A 25,755-nucleotide genomic window follows, 5' to 3' on the forward strand; every position below is an offset into this window, starting at 1 on the left:
AAAGCTCAAGTAATCCCTCAATCTTTAAAGTGTGGCCAGGGTTGGTTTGAATAATAGGAATCTAGGAAAAATCCTTGTGACTCAGCAGCTGTTTAGAAGCTTATTCTGGAATTAATAAGCAACTAAGCCTACAAATAAATTGTTTAATATGTGTATTTTTGTTAAAGTAAACTAAAGGTGGAAAAGTCCTGTAAGCTAACAAATTGACGCAGTGTGATCCTGGGTATAGGGCTTATACGTGAGGGGGCAGAGGGTTTCTAGCTGTGGTTTAGCTCACTGTCTCACTCCCCATTTTCTTTTATATTTTATTGCAATTGTCACAGCTGTCAAAGCTATCCTTGCCTGGTGTTTACTTAACAAGCCCATTGTTGTATGATGGCTGTCATCCGTGACGTGAGTAAATCAGTAATTATATATCTACGAGCTTACATTTACACGTTTTTGAACAATAATGACAACAAAACTGTTTTAATATTGCTGTGACTGAACCCAAGACTTCTCATACTTATTTTGAGTTGAGTCTTATAATAAGGGTTTCAGTTTGGTATAGAAGTAGAATTTGTTTACCCTGCAGTCTGCATTGCTGGTCGGCAGACAGGTCACCTGCACAGTTATTGCAAGAAATTGGTGTGGAATGTGTACCGTTCTTTTGGCTATATTGGGTCAATGGTCCAAGATGTGTAATTTGGTAGGTTATGCATTCCTGATTTAGGCAGGTCAGTCTTGAGTATTTTACATGTCAATGAATGGGTGATTGAAGAGAAAAGGACGTTGCTGGGGGGACAGCCTAAAGCTTCAAAGGTGGTGTATTCACCCCTAGGGAGTGTGACCACGCCCCCATCATGGGATGGTCACACCCCCTGCCCCCATTCCCGGCGCTTCGAAGTTGGGATGTATTGATAATGTTCAGGTCTTGTTAAAAAATGTAGTCTTAACTAAAGTAAAAAGTAAAACTATTTGCAGGCCACAGTCTTTTTCCACTTTCACTACAGGTGAGAGTTTATTCCGTTTTTTTTGGTTTTTTTAAATAAGCACTATTGGGAGAAAAGAGCTATATTACATATACATTTGATTGTATGAGTAAGTCTGGGTAAGCACATGAATAACACTTTAATAAATGTATGCATTTTTGTGCAGGTCAAGTGAATGCAACAGTATGTGGCAAAGGTGAAAATGTGAACAGACCCCAAAGCAGGCTTGGACAATTCACTGCAAGTTCCAGCATGCTCTGTCAGCCTCTTGTTTGCGGGGCATTCTGGAACCTGTAGTCCCACACAGAGCCGGATTAACAATAGGGCTAAAGGGGCTACAGCCCAGAGGCCTCGGGCAGCTGGCATTTATCGGGTCGGGGGCGTCCCCTTTCCCGGCTCCGACTGTCACCAGTTCAAGGAGAATGGCAGGCAGCTAACAGCAAATGTTATGCTGTTAGCTGCCTCCTGTCACTGTAGGACTTACGCGAAGTGCAGTAATCTTGTTAGGAGATCTCATGAGAGTGAGACTATGAGTCATAGTCTCACTCTCACAAGATCTCCTCAGTAAGGAGATTAAGTGCTACAGGGAGTGGAACAACGGAACGAGATAAGCTCACGGGGAAGGAGCCTCGTGGCTGGGGATGCTCATGGGGGGGAGCCCTCACAGTCCCCTTAGCCTGGGGGCCTTCCTTCCCTTAATCCGGCCCTGTTCCCACAGCAATCAGAGAGCCACAAGTCTTCTACTTCTGCCTGAGCATAACTGTCTACGCTCACCCAAGTTTCTTCTGAGTGTCTTGCTTATGTGACTGCTTTAATAATTATTGAAATTGTGTCACACTGTGTGTATTATTGCTGCTGGGATGACTTGCTAACATTGCATTGCAATCGTATAACTGGCCAACCCCACATATATACATTCCCAAGAGTTGGGTAACCTTTAGGTAGACTAATACCAACCTCTTGGGCTGTCTTCATCTTCCTCCTTAATGGTGAGCGCTGGACTCTGTGGGGCGGAGTCTCCACTCAGCGAGTAACTGTGCTCCGCCTGTATGGGTGGAGCTGGGCTCTCCACCTCCATATCCAGTAAGGAATCCCGATCCAGGAGAGGAGGGTCATCAAAGAAACTGTTAAACAGCTCATTGGAGAAGTCATCGAGTGCCTCTGAGAAATGCTGGGTGAGAAGAAGGCATAAGATAAGCAGTGTATTCCTGGATGTCTCACTATTAGGGCATTTATTATCTAGAATTGATTGGATGGTGATACTAAAGTGTGCTCATTGCCTATGGACAACAGAGGCAGCCGTTTTGTGGGCTTGGCTAATATTCAGCCTTATAATTCACTGGGAACTAGTAACTAGTGATGTCACTGGTTCCTGGAAAATTGGTAGGCTGGATTCTCATGAATATCGGTGCAAATATTCACTTATGGAGCATGAAAAGCACTAAACTCAGTGTCAGATACACATATGCATTTATAATGAAATACAAGTCCCTATCTCTGGACTGAGAGTCCTCACATTCAGGTGCATCTTAGTTTTTACCAAAAAAAGCAAATATCTTATTAGTTTGCTACCTCTATTGAGTTATTCTGCTAGGGGGTCCAGTCAGCTCCCTGTGTCATGATAAAATAAACTATTTTGTCCTTTCTTACACTGTGTCATATATAGTGTACTGTCATAGTACCATAGATAATGAACTGTGTATACTTGTTTGAGGTACAAGAGATGTGACAATTACAAATTGTGTACTAGAACCCACAAGCCTGTAGTTATTTCATTTTCTTTCATCGCTCCACAATCAACCATGAATTGAAATGATGTACACCACAAAACTAACTTGGGTTAGCTGCACAGTAATTGTATCATCAACATCATCATCTTTATTTGTAAAGTGCCCTGCGCTGTCAATCAACAGAATATAAACAGAACAAAATACAAATTAGTAAGGGGGAAGAGAGACAATAGCATCAGTAAAAATCATACGAGACACAACAGAGAAAGCAACTATGTTATAAGACACAACTAGAACAAAGTAAACACTACAAAGGACATAGCCATAGGACATAGAGATGGCCAAACTCGTGAGAACAAACATTTAAAAGGAGGAGGGAAGCAAACAAAGGTGATAGGGGTAGGGAAATGAACGGAATGGCTAGGTGGAACGAAAGAAGGAAGTTCTTTAGGATGGGGTGGGAAAGCAAACAGAGACAATAGGGTGGAGGGAAAAGAGTGGAAGTAGCAGGTGGAGTGTGAAGAAGAAGCTATCTTTTGATGGGGCAGGGTAGGCAAGCTTGAAAAGGTGAGTTTTGAGAGACTGCCTGAAAGACTGAAGGTTGGGTATGAGTCTTTTCAGAAGGGGCAGGGAGTTCCAAAGGTGGGTAGCAGGTGAAGTCCTGAAGGCAGGAGTGTGATTTGGAGGAGAGGCAAGATTGAATATGTAGGAGTTAAAGAGGGCTCAAAAGGTGAGAGTAACCAGTTTGATTCGTGTTTGCGTGGGTTTCCTCCGGGTGCTCCGGTTTTCTCCCACACTCCAAAAACATAATAATTGGTTAATTGACTGCTTTCAACACCTAGGTGTGTGTCTAGGGAATTAAGACTGTAAGCTCCAAAGGGGCAAGGACTGTAATGAGTGAGTTCTCTGTACAGCGCTGCGGAATTAGTGGCGCTATATAAATAGCTGGTGATGATGATGATTTGTTCTCTGGAGGAAATGGGGAGCCAATGGAGAGCTTTGCAGAGAGGCACAGCAGGAGACAATTAGTTTTGAAGCTGCATTCAGGACAGATTGCAGGGTAGTAGACATGTGACAGACAGGCCAGAGAGGAGTAATCAGGAGATAAAAATAGTGTGGACTGTGTTCTTAGTGGTATCCAGAGAGAAGAAGGGGTGAATCATGGCAATATTGTGAAGGTGGAGGTCACAGGTTTGAGCTGGGTGTGGGGAGTGAAGTTGAGGGCGCACTTTAAATTAAATCTGACTGAAAAATAAGAAAAATTGATGCGATGTGAACAAGGAAGAGGGTAAATTAGGAAATCTAGCTTACACTGCAGGTAGAGTTGGATCAATGGCAGTAAGGAAGAAGATTCTTTATTGTGTCTTCCACACATATTGTGCTGAATCCCTGCTTGTGAACAAATGTCTTTTTTCCAGAATGTATTCTATTTGTCAAAGAAGCCAAGATATACTTTTGGGAGTGATTTCTTTTGATGTCAGTGGATGCACATTTTCTCTGGCTATTTACAAGGTCCTGATGGCTGCTAGATTCCACTTAGTATTATTATAATTCTCATTCTTATCATTGATTGGTAAGGGGTCACAATGCTCCGCAGCGTGGCACAGTGAGAAAACAGTTCATACATAAAACAGGGGCATACAAGGTAGACAAAATAAATGCAGGTATGAAAACAAAGGGTATGAAGGACCCTGCTCATTAGAGAGCTTATATTCTAAGTGGAAAAGGACACAGCTGAAACAAGAGGAGCGAATGTGGCTTACAATGGAGATTGGGGCAGTTGTGAGGGTGCATTAGTGTCCTTAGTATAGGTGGGAGCGCGACAAGCTCTAATAAAGGAATGGATTTTCAGAGAGCGTTTAAAGATTTGAAAACTGTGGGAGAGTCTGATTGTCAAGGGAGGAAGATCAGTCTTAATCAGCATTTTAAGAAGAGATTGCAGTAGTCAAGGCGGGAAGTGATAAGAGAATGGATAAGAGTTTTGGTAGCAACTTGGGTAAGCAATGTTTTTAGATGTAACTCCTGAATTCACATAAAAATATTTTGTTCAGCCATGGTGTAATATTAGCTGAGCCATTTATTTTTGGATAATGCCAAGTACTGTAAATGCTGAAGATACTGTGTATTCAGGGTGCAGAGTATTTGTGTTGGAGACAGTGAGATGTTAGCATTGCAGCCTTAAATAGTGCTTGGGATACTTTTTGTGGAGGGAGGTAGAGAAATCCAGGCCTGGACAAATTTCTCAAAAAGTTAGGAGCCAGTGTGAAATTTTAGGAGTCAGCAATTTTGAATGCAAAAGATGCATTCCACATATAAAAGGTATTTATTGCTGGGGTCAAGCACATTAGCAGATGTGGCGAAGCAAAATTCATCCAATGCACAGCATACTACCATAGTAGATCATGTTTAATAAGCAGCATTTACATTCTGACCATTATATATAATCAGAGGTGTGCAACCTGTGGATCAGGACTCAGAATCAGTTTTTTGTGGTCGACTGATTGTCAAAAATGGCGTTTTATTGGGAAATGTTTTAATGTTGCAAAACGATGACACACTGGGCTGAGTTATTAAGGAGAGCAAGACATAATAAGGAGTAAATTTGATCCTGGACAAACCATGCTACAATGCAAGGGGTGCAAATTAGTTTATCATTTTGCACATAAAGAAAATACTGACTTTTTTTGTCATGTAGCACACAATTACGTGAATTAGCTAGAATACCTGGCATTATGGAGAACACGCCTGTTCATGGTAAAAGCTCTCTCTATATTCACAAAGTGCAGGACACCTCTGAAATGCAGCTTATAAACTGTTCTAGGTCATGTCGTTGAGCACTCAGAATGACGTACCATAGTGCTCAATAATCTCTATTATAACAAGCATTCCAGATGTGTCCACCACCTAACGGCGCTAGAGATAAAACATCATTTTTTACGCAGTTTGCATTAAGCCCTCAACATGTAGCCATGAAGATAGGAGTTTTGTGCTTTTTTTACCATCAGTCAGTTACACACATCAGTCAGTTAAGCACATCAATCAGTTATACACATCTGTGGGCAGCACGGTGGCTCAGTGGTTAGCACTTCTGCCTCACAGCACTGGGGTCATGAGTTCGATTCCCGACTATGGCCTTATCTGTGTGGAGTTTGTATATTCTCCCAGTGATCGCGTGGTTTCCTCCAGGTGCTCCGGTTTCCTCCCACACTCTAAAAACATACCGGTGGGTTAATTGGCTGCTATTAAATTTCCCTTAGTCTCTCTCAGTCTGTGTGTGTGTAAGTTAGGGGAATTAGATTGTAAGCTCCAAAGTAGCAAGCACTAATGTGAATGAGTTCTCTGTACAGCGCTGCGGAATTAATTGCACTATATAATTAAATAGATATTGATGATGATGATGTCTCTAGGCTTCCATTGGTCTGCGGAAGCAGGTTTGGCTGCACACTACAATTTGGACCTCACTTCTGGGAGATCCTGGAGAAGTCCAAGGGTTTGGCGAATTACATCATCACTGCCCCAAACCTATGTTGCACAGTTACAAGAGTCGCCTCATCTCACAGCAGAAACAGGGACTCATGAGGCAATTTGTGTCATCGAGAGATAGAAGGTGACCTAGTTTCCCAAAATTCCCAGACATCTTGGGAGAGTAGACAAGTATCACCCAGGGTCCCACACTAACACAGCAGAATGTCCCACTCCCTAATATATATATATATATATATATATATATCGCGAGCAGGGCCCTCTTACCTCTCTGTCTGTCTGTATTACCCAGTATTGTTTTATTAATGTTTGTTCCCAATTGTAAAGCGCTACGGAATTTGCTGGCGCTCTATAAATAAATGTTGATGATGATGATGATGATGATGTACTAGAGTCAGCTGCCTGCACACACCTGAGGACTCTGCTGAAGCTGGGCAAGAAGGTTTCATACGCACAGGAAATAAGTCATCTCATAGTTTCAAGAACTCTTAAGGGAAAATGTAAAAAACACAAGTCCCCTGCCACCTTCTACATAACCGAGCAGCGACTAGAGACATGGGCGTCTGCAGACAATTTTACAGGGGTGTGAAAGAGCCAAGTTCTATTTAATAAGTCTTCCAGGAAAAAAACACACTTTGTACATAAGTGGGACACTAGACACGCTCTTCTGCATTTAGGAAAACCAGCAGAACTGCAGAATGACATTAGCAGTGGGTGTATAGAAGGCAAAGACCTCATAACTTTAAAAGACCAAAGCGTGCTTAAAGAATAACCCTCCAACACCTTTCTCACCTTAATTTTAACATGTGTACAAATAATGAAATAAACAAAACCTCTGTATTTATTATTATCCTTTATTTATTTTACCACTAATATGTCATGCTTACCTACTCTCCCAGAATGCCTATTTTGAACCGTGCTGGGCGCAGCGGTGGAAAACCCAGGTGTTTTGCAGTGTGCATCTAGTATGGTACAGAAATGGTCGACTTATAAATCGCTACCAGACCTTCCCTCTTAAAGCAAGAGATGCTGTCCACATGTTCCATACTTGCCTTATCGTACTGTGTAAGGAGAACCCACAGCTGCAATATTTCAAACTTTATCATATTCTTGGAGCAGTTTAATAGAGAAAATTAAATGCTTGTGTTGTTTCCTTTACACATTCGTGTAAACAAAGTCACACCCCTCAGCAGACCTCAGATTAAACACAGAATACACACTGTTCACCGTGGCCTTAACTGGCTTTTTCTATGCTCTCTTGCAAGTTTACCATGTAGGTTGCTTTATCTTTCTAGTTATCCTCTGTTCTTTCTCGCCATGTCTTTATGGCTGGAATGTGACATTGATGTGCCGTGTTTCCAGCATTGTATACAGTGATAGCCACAGAGCAGCTATGAATCACAGGACAATGACAATCGCCATGATGACATAAAGACATGGGTGAAAAGATCAGAAGGCTAGAAAGAAAAAGCTATTTATTTAGTAAAAGTTGCAGCATGGCGTGGACACACATATAAATAATTATGACGCAGGGCCTTCAACTAAGGCATTAAAATACACCGGTTCATGCAAGTGTCAAGTTGAACAATAATTTAAAACAAAAATCATAAAGATTAGCATTACATACAAATAAAGGGTATATATATATATATTATTAGTATAATAAGTTGAACCTGTCATATAGATGGGCAATTCACTCTATAGTCATCCATGGTCCGTTTAACAAGGGGGTCCTTGTTTCATACACTAATACCCTATTCATGCTGCACGGTTTTTGCCGGGGCAAGCCCAGACGACCCGGGTCGAGGTTCAGTATGAATGGTCCCAGGTCTAATTCCCGGGTCACCAGACCCGGGGCTTTTGGTGGGGTAATTCCTGGGTCTGCCCCGGGAAGCCTGCACTATGAATGGTGCAACCCCGGTTTCACCAGACACAATGTTAAAGTGAAAATAAAAAAAAAAACCATCACATGAGCACAATCAGAGCTCCTCTTGTATTGTTGCCATCGAGACCCCGGGCAGACCCGTGGTCAGTATGAACGCGGTCTACCCAGGTATTTGACTCCGGGGGATCCTCTGCTCCCCTCTGTCCCCCAGCAATATCCCGGGTTCATATACCCGGGATATTGTCTGGGCGGCAGTATGAAAGCGGTGTAAGTAACCCTCCGTCGGTGACTTCCTTAATACCTCCCTTCCCATCTCATGACACTGCCCGTCACATGCAGCAAGTGGACAGGTCACTGCCTCCAACAAGCTTCTGTCTCGTTAACAGCTGGGTATTCAATCAGGCATTTTATCCATCTATCTATTTATTCCACGTTTGTAAATTGCTAACAAATTTTACAAAATTCAAGGAGTAAAACCTGTCCTTACACAATAGTCTGGGATTTCGTCTTTACATTGGAGCGATTTTATATATATTCTTAACAATTGCAAAAGTAACATTATGATATAACAAGGAACAGCGGAACACGGGTATAAAAGTTAAGACATATGCTGTACATGTGTATTTAGAATTTGGTTTTAATGTAAAGTGTTATACATCTTACTATTTCTATAACCCAATAAATTCTGCCTTTAATTATTGGTTCAATATACTCACTATTAGCAGGTATGCAGTGGTTCCTCTATCTTTTCACAGGTCAGTTCTATAAGAGACTGAACTCTCACTGAACATATATATATAACCCTCTCTAAGCTACCTCATTTTTTAAAACATTTTTTTTACATCACTAGAGGTTTCATATATCCACCTGCATTAGCTTTCTGCCCTTGGTGTTTGAATCCACAGTGATGTTCACCCATGTTGGAACAGGATCTAACCATAACCCAGTGATAGGTTCACATCAAATGACCATTTTACACAATTGGACTCCTTCCTTTTCTTTCCAAATTTCAAAAAATAATGCCAGTCATTCAAAAAGTACAGCTTTCTCTCTACAACATGGATTCCAAGGTCCTCACCATCCAACCTCCACAGACTCTATTGTTTGACTTCATTTTTGTTACATTCAGTGGTCAAAGTGGAAATGTAGCATTGCCTATATGGAAAATACAATGGGAATATACGTGACTGGAATGGGATAGTGTTACAATGAAGGCAGTAGGAGATGTGGCGGTATGACATACCACCGTATACACCCCCACTTCTACCACTGTATATAGCATTTGGCCAATGAAAGCATAGTTGTGATAGAAAGGTGGCCCCCTCCATTGGACAGTAATGTTCTACAACATACCCTTTTTCTCCATGCCATACTGGTAGATTAAAGGATTATAGAATGGAATTATAATTTTATTCAGATGGACTGTGATTTACTATATATGCTTTATTTTATGCTGTATTTTATACTTCAATAGGCCCAATATGTTAAATTACATTAGGAAGCCTCACAATGAAATATAGTCTAGTCCTTGTGACCATGTGTTGCAAATAGCAAGTCCAGGTTGTCAGCAGCTTTAAAAAGCTTTTTTTAGGGTCTGGAGCACTTGTAAATGAATGCTCATAAAACAGGTTTAGATGGAGAAAAGGCAATGGTAACTTTGGTGTCACTGTGATGACTGTTTCTGTTTAAGTTGTGCACATTTGGTAAGTAAGCTAACTATGGAAGTAGAGATCTGTGAAACAAGTGGTATCTGATAAGTGGAGTATTTGGTGTGGTGTGTTTTTTGCTAAGTGTTATTTACTCTCTTTTATAAAATAAACCAAAATTGTTTATAAAATGTTGTCTCCATGAAACAATTTTGTTTGGTAAAAGAACTATTGATTCACATATTTGTAAGAAAATTTTACATGAGAGTTTTCCATCAAAGAAAGTGATTTTCCAGCTACTGTCAAACATTTATATAACGAATGTCCAAGGTACAAACTTATATAATATAAGTTACGCTTCGGCATAATATATCACACTACCCTGCTTATCTCACAGTGTACGCTATTGGTGTGTCCATTTTCTCTTTTGAGGAGACACAATTTCCAGAAAAGTGTTAAAACAGAGGACAAAGTGGTCCTTGATATCCGAGTATTCAGACACCTCGGTTAATATTTAACTCTTTTCACTGGTAGACATCAGTATAAGAATCCAAAGTGCAACATCACCAACAATAGGTGAGTGTTTTTTCAACATTTAAATGAATTTACAAATTACAGTGTACTCTACTGTATTTCTCTCTATACTCATTCAAAAGTTGTAAGAGACCTAAGGAGTGAATCTTTTTGGTTGTTAGTAATATAATGTTTTACATGTAGGCACAGCCACTGGATCACAGAGGCCCCTTCTCGGTCTTACAAATACATGTTGCCTTCTCCCCAGAATACTTTCTAATTAGGCCTCAGTGTCAGTCCAGAAGGGCCAATGGGGGCTATTCTGACTTCACAAGGAGACTGGGGAGCACCTTAGGGCATCTAAAGGTTGCTGTTCACTATCAAGTAGTTGAGATATTTGCTGAAAGGTTAGCCTTTGTCAGCAGGTGTTTTTTTGTTGTTCTGGAAGTACTACTTTACAGGTTAAGTTCTAATCATCATCATCATCACCATTTATTTATATAGCTCCTCTGATTCCGCTGCGCTGTACAGAGAACTCACTCACATCAGTCCCTGCCCCATTGGAGCTTACACTCTAAATTCCCTAACACACACAGACCGAGAGAGAGACTAGGGTCAATTTTTTATTAATCTACCAGTATGTTTTTGGAGTGTGGTAGGAAACCGGAGCACCCGGAGGAAAGAAACATACAAACTCCTCACAGATAAGGCCATGGTCGGAAATTGAACTCATGACCCCAGCGCTGAGGCAGAAGTGCTAACCACTAAGCCACTGTGCTGCCCATGATGTGAGTCGCCACCAATGTTACTTCTGTCAAGAGATACCACCAGGGGAGGGCTGGCAAATATTAGCCCGAGGGGCAAGACTCGACTCACCAGCCTATTAGGAACATTTTAAAGGGAAAAGAATGCAGGTGGCCCAGTAACCCAGCCCAAGGTAGCCCACTATGGGTCATCTGTCCAGGGATGCCATCTTGGTTGGCATTCGATTAGTGTTCCAGTCTCTAGATGCTTTAAAAACTTTGGCAGATGAGCTTCAGACTGTCCCAAAGTGAGCTATTGTGTTCTCTCTTTTCTTTGTCCCTGCCAGTAGTTGCAGCATTACATTTAAAGACATTGTTTTGTAAGCTCAAAGTGAAGCCACGGCCCAAATAAGTAACCCTCCGTTTCGGCTGCACTGTACTATACAGCAGCCGTGGCGTTGTCAAAGAAGCGTACGCGGCGGTGCTGTATACAATACAGCACCGCTGCGGCTGCTGTATAGTACAGTGCTGCTATGTGGGGCACTTCATTAGCGGAGGGGAGGGGTTTCTGGAGACCCAGAAACCTCCCCCTGCGTGCGCCCCTGGTGAGTACTGATAAGTTGGTCAGAAGACCTTCTATGCTATGCTAGCCTCGCAGAAAAGGCAGAGCAATGGCCTGAGAACATACCCCAATAAAGTATTGGGTAAACATTTACATACATAAGAGGAAGCTTTAAAAAGAATAAAGAGGATTATAATTATAATTATAGTGAACCTATATAGATATACATGTAAGGGGATGGCTTAGTAATAAAAGGTTGAGAAGGCCCATATTTTAAAAGGCAGCTTCAGTGTGTTATAACGTGAGACCACTTGTTATTATGGAATGTTAAAAAAGTAGCATTAATAGCAGAACAAAGACAATCTAGTTTGCCGTGCGTTAAACAAAAATGTGTAACGGGGATTCTCCGCTCCAGCATCAAAAAGACCAGATTGTAGAGCTTGTCCTACGTGAAAACACGTGTTAACAACTAGCTCATTTATTTAATTTAAGCAGCATCTCATAAAACCCAGGTCTATCCCCCCCTGGAGGGGACAAGTCCATTGGTGTAAGATTATGAACCCTGAGGCTCTCCAGCATGCTCTGCCAGATGCATCCACAGCCTACACTTCTATCACTAACACAAAGTAATGATCACTTGCATCCCTTAATAAGAATAGCATACTGTACAGCACACTGTCGTCTTGTGCATGTTTAAAAAAATGGGGGGCATAATGCAAAAGCAGAGTTAAAGATTAGCAGGAAGAAATTGAACCTGAATAAATAATCTCTGCAACTCCTGTATACCGCCCATAGACTTGGAACAATAGTGTAAGGCACTGTCTATGACCTTTCTACATGTACATCTTTCCCACGCAAGCTCACTGCAACAGCTAGTGAGCTCCCAGTAAGAGCGTGCAGGACTGAGAGAGAGTGTGAGCAATGGGTTAATTCTGCGCTGCGAGGGATTAAAGCCGGCATGAGACCTGGAAGCTGGATTGGCCGGTTACTGAAATTAGTCAGCCAATGGGATTCATGCATGCAAAAAAAAAAAACCGGAAAGTTAGTGGAGCCGTATGTCTGGCTGCACAGCCCGGGAGTGCAGGGTTAGAATGGTGGAGTCACTATTGGTGAATCTGGAATGTACTTAGGATGTGTGTGCACCAACTATGTACAACGCACTAGATATGCCCATAGCACACACCATGCGTGCATGACAGTAGCTGCAGTATATGTATATATGCAATATGTAATAACACCATCCTCATACCAGATGTGTACTGTGAGCTTAGTGCGTGTATAAAATAAAGCACAGATCTGACTATACAATGGTATAGAATACACAAATAGGAAAACATGCACCAGTTTTATATTAATAGTGCAACAAGTGTAACCCATACTAGACAGCTTACAATTTTCAATTACAACATCTGATATGTTGCAGGAGCATTGAACACATTGTACCATTAATTATTAAATAAGTCCTATAATGTGTAATAACTGATCAGAATTAGAAGCGCACACTTTCTAACCCCACCAGTAATGCATTACTGCATTATACTGCTGTTTAAAGTTGTGTATATATTGTTTAATGATCATTTGTATGTGGAATGTCTGTGAACAAGAGTAAGCAGATGCTTTTTGTGATATATCTTAATTGTCTCCTTTGTAAACTTTAATTAATGGGGATATGTAAGGATTGACCCAGTGATATTCATGCTTCCAGCATCAAATTACTGCTCTATAAATAGCTCTAACTAGAGGTATTCTGTCATGCAGTACTTATTGCCCCCAGGTTCAGGGCTGTCTTAACAGCATTATAGGCCCTCGGGCAAATCAGTGCACTGGGGCCCAACCTAAAATTGTAACAAAGCCACTGTTTCATCGTAGCCGTCAAGCTTCATTTCTTACATTATTTACGTTTAGTAGGTAGCAGGGGGAGGCAACTGACATGGACTATTAAAAATATTAAAACAACTTTTTTTATGGCTTCAGAAAATGATGTGTGTTAATTGTGTCTTATGTACAATTAGTATGTGTAAATTGTTTTCGTCAAGGTCAAGATATGTATTCGCAACAGCAAGATTGCATGAACAGATAACAGCGGATACTGAGGCGATTAGTCCACCTAAATGTTTTAATAAAGAGGGTTTGAAGGCTTTTAATAAATGAACAGGAATAATATGAGACCCCATGGCTTTGTTAGTTCTTGGGGGAAGGGGTTGGTAAAAAATAATTTTGTATGTGCAATTAGTGTTTAAATGCCCAGCTGCTCCAGGATGTGTAGGATAAAGAGTGAAGGTACAGTGGGTAATGGGCCTGAGAGAGGATCATTACATAAACAGTGAAGGTACAGTGGGTAATGGGTCTGAGAGAGGATCATTACATAAACAGTGAAGGTACAGTGGGTAATGGGTCTGAGAGAGGATCATTACATAAACAGTGAAGGTACAGTGGGTAATGGGTCTGAGAGAGGATCATTACATAAACAGTGAAGGTACAGTGGGTAATAGGTCTGAGAGAGGAGCATTACATAAACAGTGAAGGTACAGTGGGTAATGGTTCTGAGAGAGGATCATTACATAAACAGTGAAGGTACAGTGGGTAATGGGTCTGAGAGAAGCATTACATAAACAGTGAAGGTACAGTGGGTAATGGGTCTGAGAGAGGAGCATTACATAAACAGTGAAGGTACAGTGGGTAATGGGTCTGAGAGAGGAGCATTACATAAACAGTGAAGGTACAGTGGGTAATGGGTCTGAGAGAGGAGCATTACATAAACAGTGAAGGTACAGTGGGTAATGGGTCTGAGAGAGGAGCATTACATAAACAGTGAAGGTACAGTGGGTAATGGGTCTGAGAGAGGAGCATTACATAAACAGTGAAGGTACAGTGGGTAATGGGTCTGAGAGAGGATCATTACATAAAGAGTGAATGTACAGTGGGTAATGAGTCTGAGAGAGGATCATTACATAAATAGTGAAGGTACAGTGGGTAATGGGTCTGAGAGCGGATCATTACATAAAGAGTGAAGGTAGAGTGGGTAATGGGTCTGAGAGAGGATCATTACATATAGAGTGAAGGAGCCAGTGGTTAATGGGTCAGAGAGAGGATCATTACATAAAGAGTGAAGGTACAGTGGGTAATGGGTCTGAGAGAGGATCATTACATACAGAGTGAAGGTACAGTGGGTAATGAGTCTGAGAGCAGATCATTACATAAAGAGTGAAGGTAAAGTGGGTAATAGGTCTGAGAGAGGATCATTACATACAGAGTGAAGGTACAGTGGTTAATGGGTCAGAGAGAGGATCATTACATAAAGAGTGAAGGTACAGTGGGTAATGGGTCTGAAGTGGATCATTACATTCAGAGTAAAGGTACAGTGGGTAATAGGTCTGAGAGAGGATCATTACATACAGAGTGAAGGTACAGTGGTTAATGGGTCTGAGAGAGGATCATTACATAAAGAGTGAAGGTACAGTGGGTAATGGGTCTGAAGTGGATCATTACATTCAGAGTGAAGGTACAGTGGGTAATGGATCTGAGAGAGGATAATTACATACAGAGTGAAGGTACAGTGGGTAATGGGTCTGAAGAGGATCATTACATTCAGAGGTGGAACGGAGGCATCACCCCTGAAAACAGAATATCAGGTCTGGAGATATCTTTTGAGCACATGTAATTCTGCAATGTCTGGTATGACATTGGTTCTGATGGATGCTATCTGCACACAGAGAGTGTAGCTGGGATACACTCTCAAATTATAGCTAAATAATAGAGATTTTTTTAAGCTACTGTGGCTGTGTCATTGTCCTTTGGCGGTATAGATAATGTAACTGAAAGGCTGGGGCCCACCTAGTCTTCTAAGCTTTAGGTACTTAAATAGGTTTAAATTAATGATAGCACTAATTTTAGATGCTTTTTAATGCTATTCAGTAAAATACAAATATATAGTGATGCAAAGCTATCCACTCTGTGTCCCCCATCTCTCACATGTCTTCCAAAATATGGAGTCACATACACATACATAATGGGACATACAGACACTCATAATGGGACACACAGACAGAGACACATACACACACATAATGTGACACCCATACACACATAATGGGACACACAGACAGAGACACAGACACATACATAATGGGACACACAGACACTCATAATGGGACACACAGACAGAGACACAGACACACACATAATGTGACACCCATACACACATAATGGGACACACAGACAGAGACACAGACACACACATAATGTGACACACAGACATACATAATGTGACACCCATACACACATAATGGGACAGACAGAGACACAGACACACACATAATGTGACACACAGACACACATAATGTGACAGAGACACAGACACACACATAATGTGACACCCATACACACATAATGGGACACACAGACATAGGCACAGACACACACATAATGTGACACCCATACACACATAATGGGACAGACAGAGACACAGACACACACATAATGTGACACCCATACACACATAATGGGGAACACAGACACACATAATGGGACACCCATACACACATAATGTGACACACAGACACACATAATGGGACAGACAGAGACACAGACACACACATAATGTGACACCCATACACACATAATGGGACACACAGACAGAGACACAGACACACATAATGTGACACACAGACACACATAATGTGACACCCATACACACATAATGGGACAGACAGAGACACAGAAACACACATAATGTGACACACAGACACACATAATGGGACAGACAGAGACACAGACACACACATAATGTGACACCCATACACACATAATGGGACACACAGACATAGACACAGACACACACACAATGTGACACCCATACACACATAATGGGACAGACATAGACACAGACACACACATAATGTGACACCCATACACACATAATGGGACATACAGACATAGACACAGACACACACATAATGTGACACCCATACACACATAATGGGACAGACAGAGACACAGACACACACATAATGTGACACACAGACACACATAATGGGACAGACAGAGACACAGACACATACATAATGTGACACACAGACAGAGACACAGACACACACATAATGTGACACACAGCCACACATAATGGGACACCAGGCACACATAATAGGACACACAGACATAAACAGACACATAATGGGACACACACACAACAGGACATACAGACACACACATAATGTGACACACATAATAGAACACATAGACACACATAGTCGGACACACAGACTTAGACACAGACACACACATAATGTGACACACAGACACACATAGGACACGCAGGCACAGATATAATGGGACACACAGACATAGACACAGATACATAATGGGACACACAGATATAGACACAGATACATAATGATACACACACAGATACACACAGCGAACCGATATCTGGCTCAGCACTAATGAAGTAAAATTTGTGCCTGTATGTGTCATGAGATGAATGCTGAGTAATAATAATAAATAATCATTTTACAACAATATATTATTATAGTAGAGTAAACGTGTAAATGTAATGTCTGCATGAAGAGGCACATTGAGGACTTGACTTCTAAGACTAGGGACTGCAGGGAAGAGTCTTTTGTTTGTAGGTATGTAAATATGAGTTCATAGATTCAGAGGGATCTAATGAAAGTTGGCTCCTTGTTTCCATTCAAATATTTTCTATTTTTATTTATATTATATTTTATTGACCCCCTCAACAGCCCCGATTTCCTGAAGTCAACCAAGAGTGACTTGATGAACTGATGGCTTAGTCAAAGCAAATTGGAGAGACCCATTTATTTTTATTCAGTAAGGTTGTGAGATATGTATTATTGTATTTAAAGTCCATTACTTACCAATGAAATTAAATTCACAATAATTTAGTGATTTCTCCATTTGCCCTTAACAATATACATGCATTTTTAATACCAACCAACTGCACAGTATCACTTCTCATTCTGTTTCCTGAGAATACACAAATATGTCTACTTGTCCGCCTAGCGCAATTCAAGAGGCACGCCAATTTCATGGGCTCCAAAAACACCCCCATAAAATTAATCTGCGCCTATAATTGCAGGTTGGTGCATGCTCTAGAAAACGCAGTGTGTAGAAACAGTAATTATATCACATCAAAATCCAACCGACTTCCACTTTACGATCATGCCCTTAATACTGCTTGGTTTAGCCTCAATTATGTCCTGAATTAATCATGAGTGTAAGGGAACTTCATGATTGTCTTTTTTATGTCACTTCAGTGTGTTTAAAACTGTTTAATTCATTGATTGAGGTGCACCAACAAATGCGCTGACCCACAAAAGTGCAAATGGAAGAGGCAAAGTGCATCCCATTATAAATATAGGAGTGAGACCTCAGAGGTGTCAGGGATTTCTAGGCTTATGTGGGAAGGAAAAGGCCTATTGTGTCTCAATGTAAACTCAAAGCGGACAATGAAAAATTATCTTATTCCCTCGAAATATAACATTTGTAACACTAACAGGTATTTTGTTGTTGGCATGAGATATACAATCTTATTTCTGAAAGATGTATTGAGGATTTTGAGGGTGTATGGTCATAATCTCTTACATATATGGGCACTTAAGGTTTTCTAAGCAGCCTCTGCCTACGGACTGAGTACCATTTTGTATATAATCTTCATCTCCTGCTCATGCAGGATGTTTTGAGTTTGAAGAATAACCTGTAGCCAATCAGAGCGTCGGAATGTTCACAGGAGCAGCAATGATCAGTCCACTTGTGTGATTATGTCAGTGAGGACAGGGCTGCATTTAACAGTGTTATGATGTGAGACAGCAGGAAGCCACAGACTGAGACCTATATAGTGGAAGGATCAAGGTCCCCAACAGCACAGAACAGTTATGTGAGGTTCCTGGTGACAAAAATTCCTCTGATTGGCTGACTGTGATATGGGCTGAAATGTGCTACTTCTGTGTGCACTTTTTTGTGCCGTAAATTACACCCAATTTGCCTTCTACTATGCAGCAGGCCCTAAGATGTGAAAATAGAGAAAGATTCTTCACTCCGCAAAACATCACTTTTTGATACACACTTAAGGACCTAAGACCAAGTGATATATTTTAGTTGTAATTACTGCTTCAGATGAAAGAATGAAATGTGTGCTCCTAAATTCTATTAATATGACTCCCTAACCCTATTTTCACACAATCCCACTTTAGGACTCAAATCCTTATTTTCTTTAATATTGTTTGGCCTTCATTGTGGTCTGTCACTTAGAACTTTAAGATGTTTACTATTGTTTCACTGATATTTCCCAACTGATAGTAGGAAAGTTTGAAAAACAATTTTCATTTTTGTAATGCCTTATGGCTGGAAAAACAATATTTAAACCTATCAGCTTCTCTGCAGTACAAATGGTTAACTGGCTTGCAGAGATCAGAAAGTCTAAAGGGTCGATTTGCTAACAACAAATAAGATTCTAGCTATCATTTTCTACAATGTACTAGATAAATGATAGCTAAAATATGATTGGTTGATATGGGCAACACCAGAGCCGTAACTAGGCCGGTGCGGGCGGTGCCGTCGCCCAGGGCGCAAGCCCAAAGGGGGCGCAGCAGCCGCCCGCTACCTGCCTATGCTCCCTGGCTCAATGACAACCACATATAGCTGGCGATATAGCCAGCTATATCGCCAGCTTCACACACACAAAAAACTCATTACCGGCATTAGAAGCAGTCGTTCCACCAAAAACAGGAAGTTCTGCATTTGGAACGCATGTGCGTTCCAAATGCAGGAAGTTCTGCATTTGGAACGCAAGTTTGCGTTCCAAATGCCAAATTTCCTGTTTTGGGTGGAACGACTGCTTCTAATGCCGGTAATGAGTTTTTTGTGTGTGTGAAGCTGGCGATATAGCTGGCTATATCGCCAGCTATATGTGGTTGTCATTGAGCCAGGGAGCATAGGCAGGTAGCGGGCGGCTGCTATATGTGAAATGCCGAATAACGAGTGTCATTTACAGTGGCAGTTCGGCAGAGCCAGGATATCATTGCTGTGCGACAGGTTTTATACCCCAAGATGTTGGCTTTGAGGGTTACAAAGAAATTGTCTGGACAATGAGCAGGTACAGTCTATAGGCATAAGTACCATTCCACATGTTTTTTGTTCCTGGTGTAGTGCAAAACACAAATACACAATGCACAACACTAAACGAGCATGAGTATATTTAAACAATGAGAAGACAGGGGAACTGACTGTACAATCTTATGAGCGTGTTGGTTGGTCCTAAGGTTGTCTTAAGCTGAACTTTCCATATACCACATAGACAGCTTGGAACACATATTACTAAAACTTGTAAAGAGTCTGAAACACCTTCAGCCCAACTAAGCTTCAGGCAAGTCTGAGCTCATTAAAGAAGTGCACGTAAAAAATAAAAAGGCCCGCTTAGCACAAAAGGAGACACTGTGTACCAGCTTGATGTAAATTGTCCCAATTGTGTCTTTAAGTTAACAGACAATTACTTTTTGTTTATGCTAAAAACTAGAAATAACTTTTGTAATTTCATACTATTCATTTCCTTCGGACCATGTTTCCTTCCAAGGTAGTAGACATAAGTGTTTGTGATGTGTGCCTCAAGTAAATTGGGTGTGTTTGTTGCTGGTGCAGAACTGCGAATTGTGAGGACACTGGGGGTCATCAATGCGGGTTAAATAAATCACCTAGGCAGATAGTGGGTGAAAGACATACATTACAAAACATTTCCTGCCCAACGATCATTTCAGTTCCCTTTACTTTCAGCAGGGGCAATAGTTAGACACTGCTGCTATCCTTGTATACCATGTTCAGAGCCGTAACTAGGGCGGTGCAGTCGCCCAGGGCGCAGCAGCCGCCCGCTACCTGGCTCTATATGTACAGGCTTTAACTTCCGCAGTGAAACGCTAGCCACACCCCCACATTAAGTTGGCCACACCCACTTGACAAATGTCACTCCCACTTAGATGGGGGGCGCCGGTGCCCTGTCTCGCCCAGGGCACTAAAATGTCTAGTTACGGCACTGGGCAACACCTTCACTTTTCCTTTTAGAAGGAAATCATTAACAAACCTCAAGAACTGCAGATCCGAAATGCTTCCTTGTGTGCAAGGCTACCTGTCTGCCATGCTTAGTTCAAGGTGTATGCATACTTCATATTCTTTCATAAGACCCTAACATAATCAATCTACTCCGTAATATGTGGGTTAGTATATATTTATGTATTATCCTTTATTACCACGATTCGCCTGTGATGTGGGAGAGTCGTTCTCTCTCCTGGGAGTCCAATGTATGGCATATATATTTTTATTACATTGGTAAATTGCAAATGGCAGTTGCAAAATGTGTCCCAATATAAGTATAAGGATGAAACCTGTGATCTCAGGGATCATGGAGGTGGTGAAAAATTGTGCTGTCTTGTGAAAACCAAAGAAAACCCATGTAAATGTTCCCTCTCCACCCCTTTATCTAATTTTACTCATCTACGAATTGAAATCCTCATATTTAACAAGGAACACCCCCTTCCTTAATCTCTCCAAATCCTCCCATTGGCTAGTGCAAACTTTTTCACCTCTGTAGATTCTATAATGCTGGCCAACAAATTCATGTGCTCTAGTGTACAAATTGGGCGCAAACAGGCAAAAGTAGCAGCTTGATGTTATAAAACAGCATTAGTGCTACGGTTTTACACTTTTGTGGTTTGTAAATTACACTTATTGATGCAACAAAGAAAGAACGAACAGTAGTTGTATTAGCTGGACAAGTTGTATTGCAGTACATAAGGAAGTTAGGAAGGATGTGAGACATCAGACTACTACTTACTATCTTCTATAACTCACTTGCTACAAGTTACCTGAATTCTCCAGCACACCAGCAGGTCAGGTTACAACCAACTTTAATACATGCTTATTTGTCCACCAGAAGGCAGCAGAAAACTTGCTAACATTAATTTGTCACTTATCTTATTATCATTTAAGGGACATGAGTTAAGAAAGAACAATCAATGGACTTCTCTTTTGCTGGATCCACCCCTTCGCCAACTTAATACAGTTACTTTCTACTAAATTCAATTTACGTACATTCACCCTGTGTATTTATGTGACTGTTTGTGATTTGTGTCCAGACATATGCTGCATTGTGTGTGTGTGTATTTTCAAAGAAATGAACGTGTGACTGTTTACATTAGTTTTGAATATCTGGCAATTTATACATTGCAAAGTTAATAGCCTCTGCCATGTTAGTGACAATAAACATCTGTATAAAACATAGCTAAAGAAGGACTGATTCAGATCCCACTGCTGGAACCATCACTGTTCCTAACATCTTGAGAGGGAATTCCAATAGGAAGCAACTAGCACCAGCCCAATTGGTAGAATCCACTTCACAAGGCAGTCTATTCCCAAATCAGCCTTTATATTGTTCACACATGGGGTGATCTTGCTTTTGGACACCACAATCATTTTCTAATTTGGCCACAAAAATGAGTGGCTAAATTGGACAGATCCAGCTGTTTGCCACTTTGGCCAAGTGATCGGATTGGACAGAAAATTGCCAATGCAGTTGGCAGATGATCAAACGTACCTGCAGGAAATAGTGGACTTCTACTGACCAGATTTTTAATCCTGTCATTTTCCGGCATTCTAATTGTTTTGGACACACACCAATCTTGGGCTAGTTGGGCCTATTTGCAATGGGCAATTCATAATGTGAGAGTACAGATCAGAAGAACGCAGTCTTCTGTCTCCCTGCAGAGCATAATTTACTGTACTTCTCCTCAGGTAGTTCTAAATAAAGCTGCGCTTCTTTACTTTAACTTGTGCTACATAAGAGCACACTGTCTCTAGAGACTTCACACAGGAGAAGCCTAGGAGGTCAGCCCTGAGATTCACCGACTTCCGCTCCAGGGAATGTTATCAACTGGATCGTTAAGTATACTTTAACCAACTTGAAGTGCTTAGGACCATCTGCTTACACGAGCGGACGGCCTGTACGCTGACTGTGTTGGGTGGGAGGGAGAGACCAGTTTGAATGACAGGTTTCCGGGACCAAAATATCCTAGAGTTCAAAAGTAATATGAATTGGAAAGATTTCTCCCGACTGGAGAGAGTGAGATGAGGCAGAGACGACAGCAGGTCCAACTGGCTTCAAATCAAAGGGGAAGCTGCCGAGAGCCAAGAAAGCCCAACTCATTTAACCAGAGCAATGTGCAGAAAGGCTGCAAACCCTGAAATATAATAAGGAGAAGGGACATAAGGACACTGGGAGGAATTTCGGGGAACTGAGACGGGGGGTACGGTGAGATCAGAAGAAGATACTATTAGAAGAGAGCAGTAATCCAGGAAAAAATGTATTGTGGAAGAATTACAAGATGCATCAACCCATCTGTAGTTGAATAGAACCCAGCAGAATAAGGTTATAGTTTATAAAATATAAAATGTGCTTTCTGAATTGTATACAATGAAAATAAACCAAATTTCTTGAAATGAGCATATGCAATCTATAACAAAATGTTTTCCCCATTTTTCTGCTTATCTTTCCTAAATTATTTCTAAATTGTTATTCTTGAAAATTACTGGTATTTTTGTTGATTACGTCCTTTTGTATATAAACCCTGTGGAATAGTGAACAAAGTTAGAGAGACGTCAAAGCTGCTCCCTTTGCAGATCTCCATTGAATGACCAGGTAAATCATAGCTTCTGAAGCAACAGTTCCGCACGAGGTGCTGATTTGCAGATACTTGACATTAATATAAGGTGTTCCGCAAAAAAACGTTTTTCCCTTAGGATTTTAAAAGTAATTTTATTCCACTTTTTAAGATAATTCACTTTATAGGATATGGCTCAAATAGAGGTAACCGAAACATGAATAGAAGAAATGTGTTGCCTTCAAAAGCAACCAGTCATTTGTTTTCAATAGTCTAGTTTAGGTAGTGTTACGAGCCGCGGCAGTGCCCAGCCGCCGCGACTCACTCACCCGCGTCCCGGCCGTCGCCATGGCGACCGGGACGTCATTTCCGGCCATAACCCGGCCGTTGCCGGGGCAACCAGCAGACGCTTCAGAGCTGCGTCCCGGCAATAGGAGGAAGCCGGGCGCAGCGATTCTACAGCCTGTGGGCTAATTAAATAGGGGCAGATCATAGGAGGCAATTACAGGCATTAGCCTGCAACTGTGCAGGCCAGGGACAAGCCCTGATTGGCTCTATTAGTGACTGCTCTATTAACCTGCAGGAGTGTGTTCAACCTGTGATTGGTTCAGCTGGGTATTTAAGGCAATGAGGTCTGCTGCCTCATTGCCGGTTATAGCTTCTGTGCTCCAGTCTGCTGACCTGCTTGTTCCAGTTCCTGTATCCTGTATCTACGTTTGACTTCCCGTGTATGACCCTTGGCTTCGTATTGGACTTCGCTTGTGTTTCCTGTGACCCTGATCCTTGGCTTGTTTACCCGTTCTGCTACTTTGCCTGTGACCTCTGACCTCAGCTTGTTCATCATTACTGTTACCTGCTGCCGGCCTTTGACCTCTGCGTGGACCTGACTCTTCTTGCCTGGGTTCTCCCCAGCCGGTACACACTTCACGACCCTCTGTCAGTCTGCAGCCCAGTCTGTCCCCACCATCAGGGGCTCCAGTGAACACCTGACTGGCAGAGTAGACTCCGGGTTGTGTTGTGCCAGCTGGAGGGGTTCCTAACAGGTAGCCTGTTGCTCTACAGGTGTTGTGGAACTACAAGTCCCAGCATACTCTGTCAGGCAAAGGTCATTTACCTCTGATCTAATTTGTTATTTAGTAAGGATAAATTCAACACAGGACCATCACGGTCAGTATTTTATATATTATAATTGTGTTGGTCCAGAGGAAAGCAAACAATCTTTCTCCTCCCTCCACAGTTGCCAATTTATTACAGGAACACATTCCTTCCTGACCCCAAAAATGACAATTTAATTCAGTACATTCAATCACCCCTATAATGTCCTCTATTATGTTAGTGGATCTCCCATTATCACCCCATGTTGTAAAAAATTCCACAGCTTCACCGCCTTTACAGTAAAGAACCCCCTTCCGAAGCTCATGTTGAAACCGTCTTAATTCCATTCGCAGATGATGCCCCCTTGTCCTCTATATGGTTCTTGGCATCAAAAGTTAGTTTGAATCAGCACAAGAGTTTGGAAGGAACAGTATACAATCGTGTGTATCAGCAAACTTGCACATGAGCTGAGTAAGTAGCTCCTGAGAAAAAAGTATTAGACCCCTTCCCCTGGGGTAAATGGGAAAATATCTGACAGTGTCAGCTGTTTCATTGTAAGATGTAGTCAGGTCTCTGTCTGTAGTCCAGTCTCATGTGTGTGTGAGTCACTGGGGAATCCTACTCCTCTGGCCAAAAGATGTTACTGAAAAATGATTTATCAATGTCACAGCTGCAGATACTGGCAAAGTAAAGTACTTTAGAGAGAACAAGAGGCTTAGGACCCCAAGAGTTCAATAATCACTATACAGAGGCCTAATAGACCTATCTGACAACATATTTGACCTGGTATGGGACACAGTAAGCTGCACCTACTCTAAGGAGACTAGTTGGAAATCTTGATCTGTCTTTCATTTCCAGGTTACCCCTTCAGCAACTGGCTACCACTGTATATCACAGTGTGTCTCCATCCCTAAAATCCAGTATACCCTGCTATACTGTACTTTCAGAGGAGTTAACATCAGCATTCGTAAGAAAGGAATTCTCACTTGGCCCTAAGCCAGTGTACATGACTCAGTCTTCTTGTCCTATAATGAAGCACACCATTACCTTTCCATAAGTGGGTGGTGAGGCCTGGCCTCAAAAGGCCCATTCAATGCACCCACCTATGGAGGCCAGGCTGGCCTCCATAGGTTGGTGCATTGTATGGGCCTTTTGCCAGTGTAAGTCACATTTTACTTGTTGAACAATGGTTACATCTAGCCTCTCTATCGTGACAAAATACAATTTTTTTATTTTTTTAAATCGTAAGAATTACACAATTTAGCTTCTCTCTGCCTATGGTCAGCCTTTGCTAATGTGGGCTCTGTGCTATATCCATTACCCCTATCCTACTGGAGGGGATGGTGTGACCAGGCCGAAGCCGCTTGTCCCTAGGCGTCATCCTTTCTGTGCTTATTGGGCTTATTGACTGTGCTAACCTGCCGAATATGTTTGGCAGGCGGGGGTGTGATCCCAAGGGTGTTG

General features: G+C 41.6%; 1 protein-coding gene across 2 annotated transcripts in view; it reads right to left on the reverse strand.

Annotated features, from left to right (window-relative positions):
• The window catches only part of CREB3L1 (cAMP responsive element binding protein 3 like 1), a 49,629-nt gene that overhangs the window by 18,230 nt on the left and 5,644 nt on the right, over positions 1–25,755 (reverse strand). For both annotated transcript variants that reach the window (XM_075187492.1, XM_075187491.1), the window contains exon 2: positions 1,929–2,142. In XM_075187492.1, coding sequence (XP_075043593.1) covers positions 1,929–2,142 — 214 coding nt within the window. The remainder of the gene's footprint in view (positions 1–1,928; positions 2,143–25,755) is intronic.

Source organism: Mixophyes fleayi, chromosome 10 (assembly GCF_038048845.1).
Source record: "Mixophyes fleayi isolate aMixFle1 chromosome 10, aMixFle1.hap1, whole genome shotgun sequence".
Taxonomy (NCBI): domain Eukaryota; kingdom Metazoa; phylum Chordata; class Amphibia; order Anura; family Limnodynastidae; genus Mixophyes; species Mixophyes fleayi.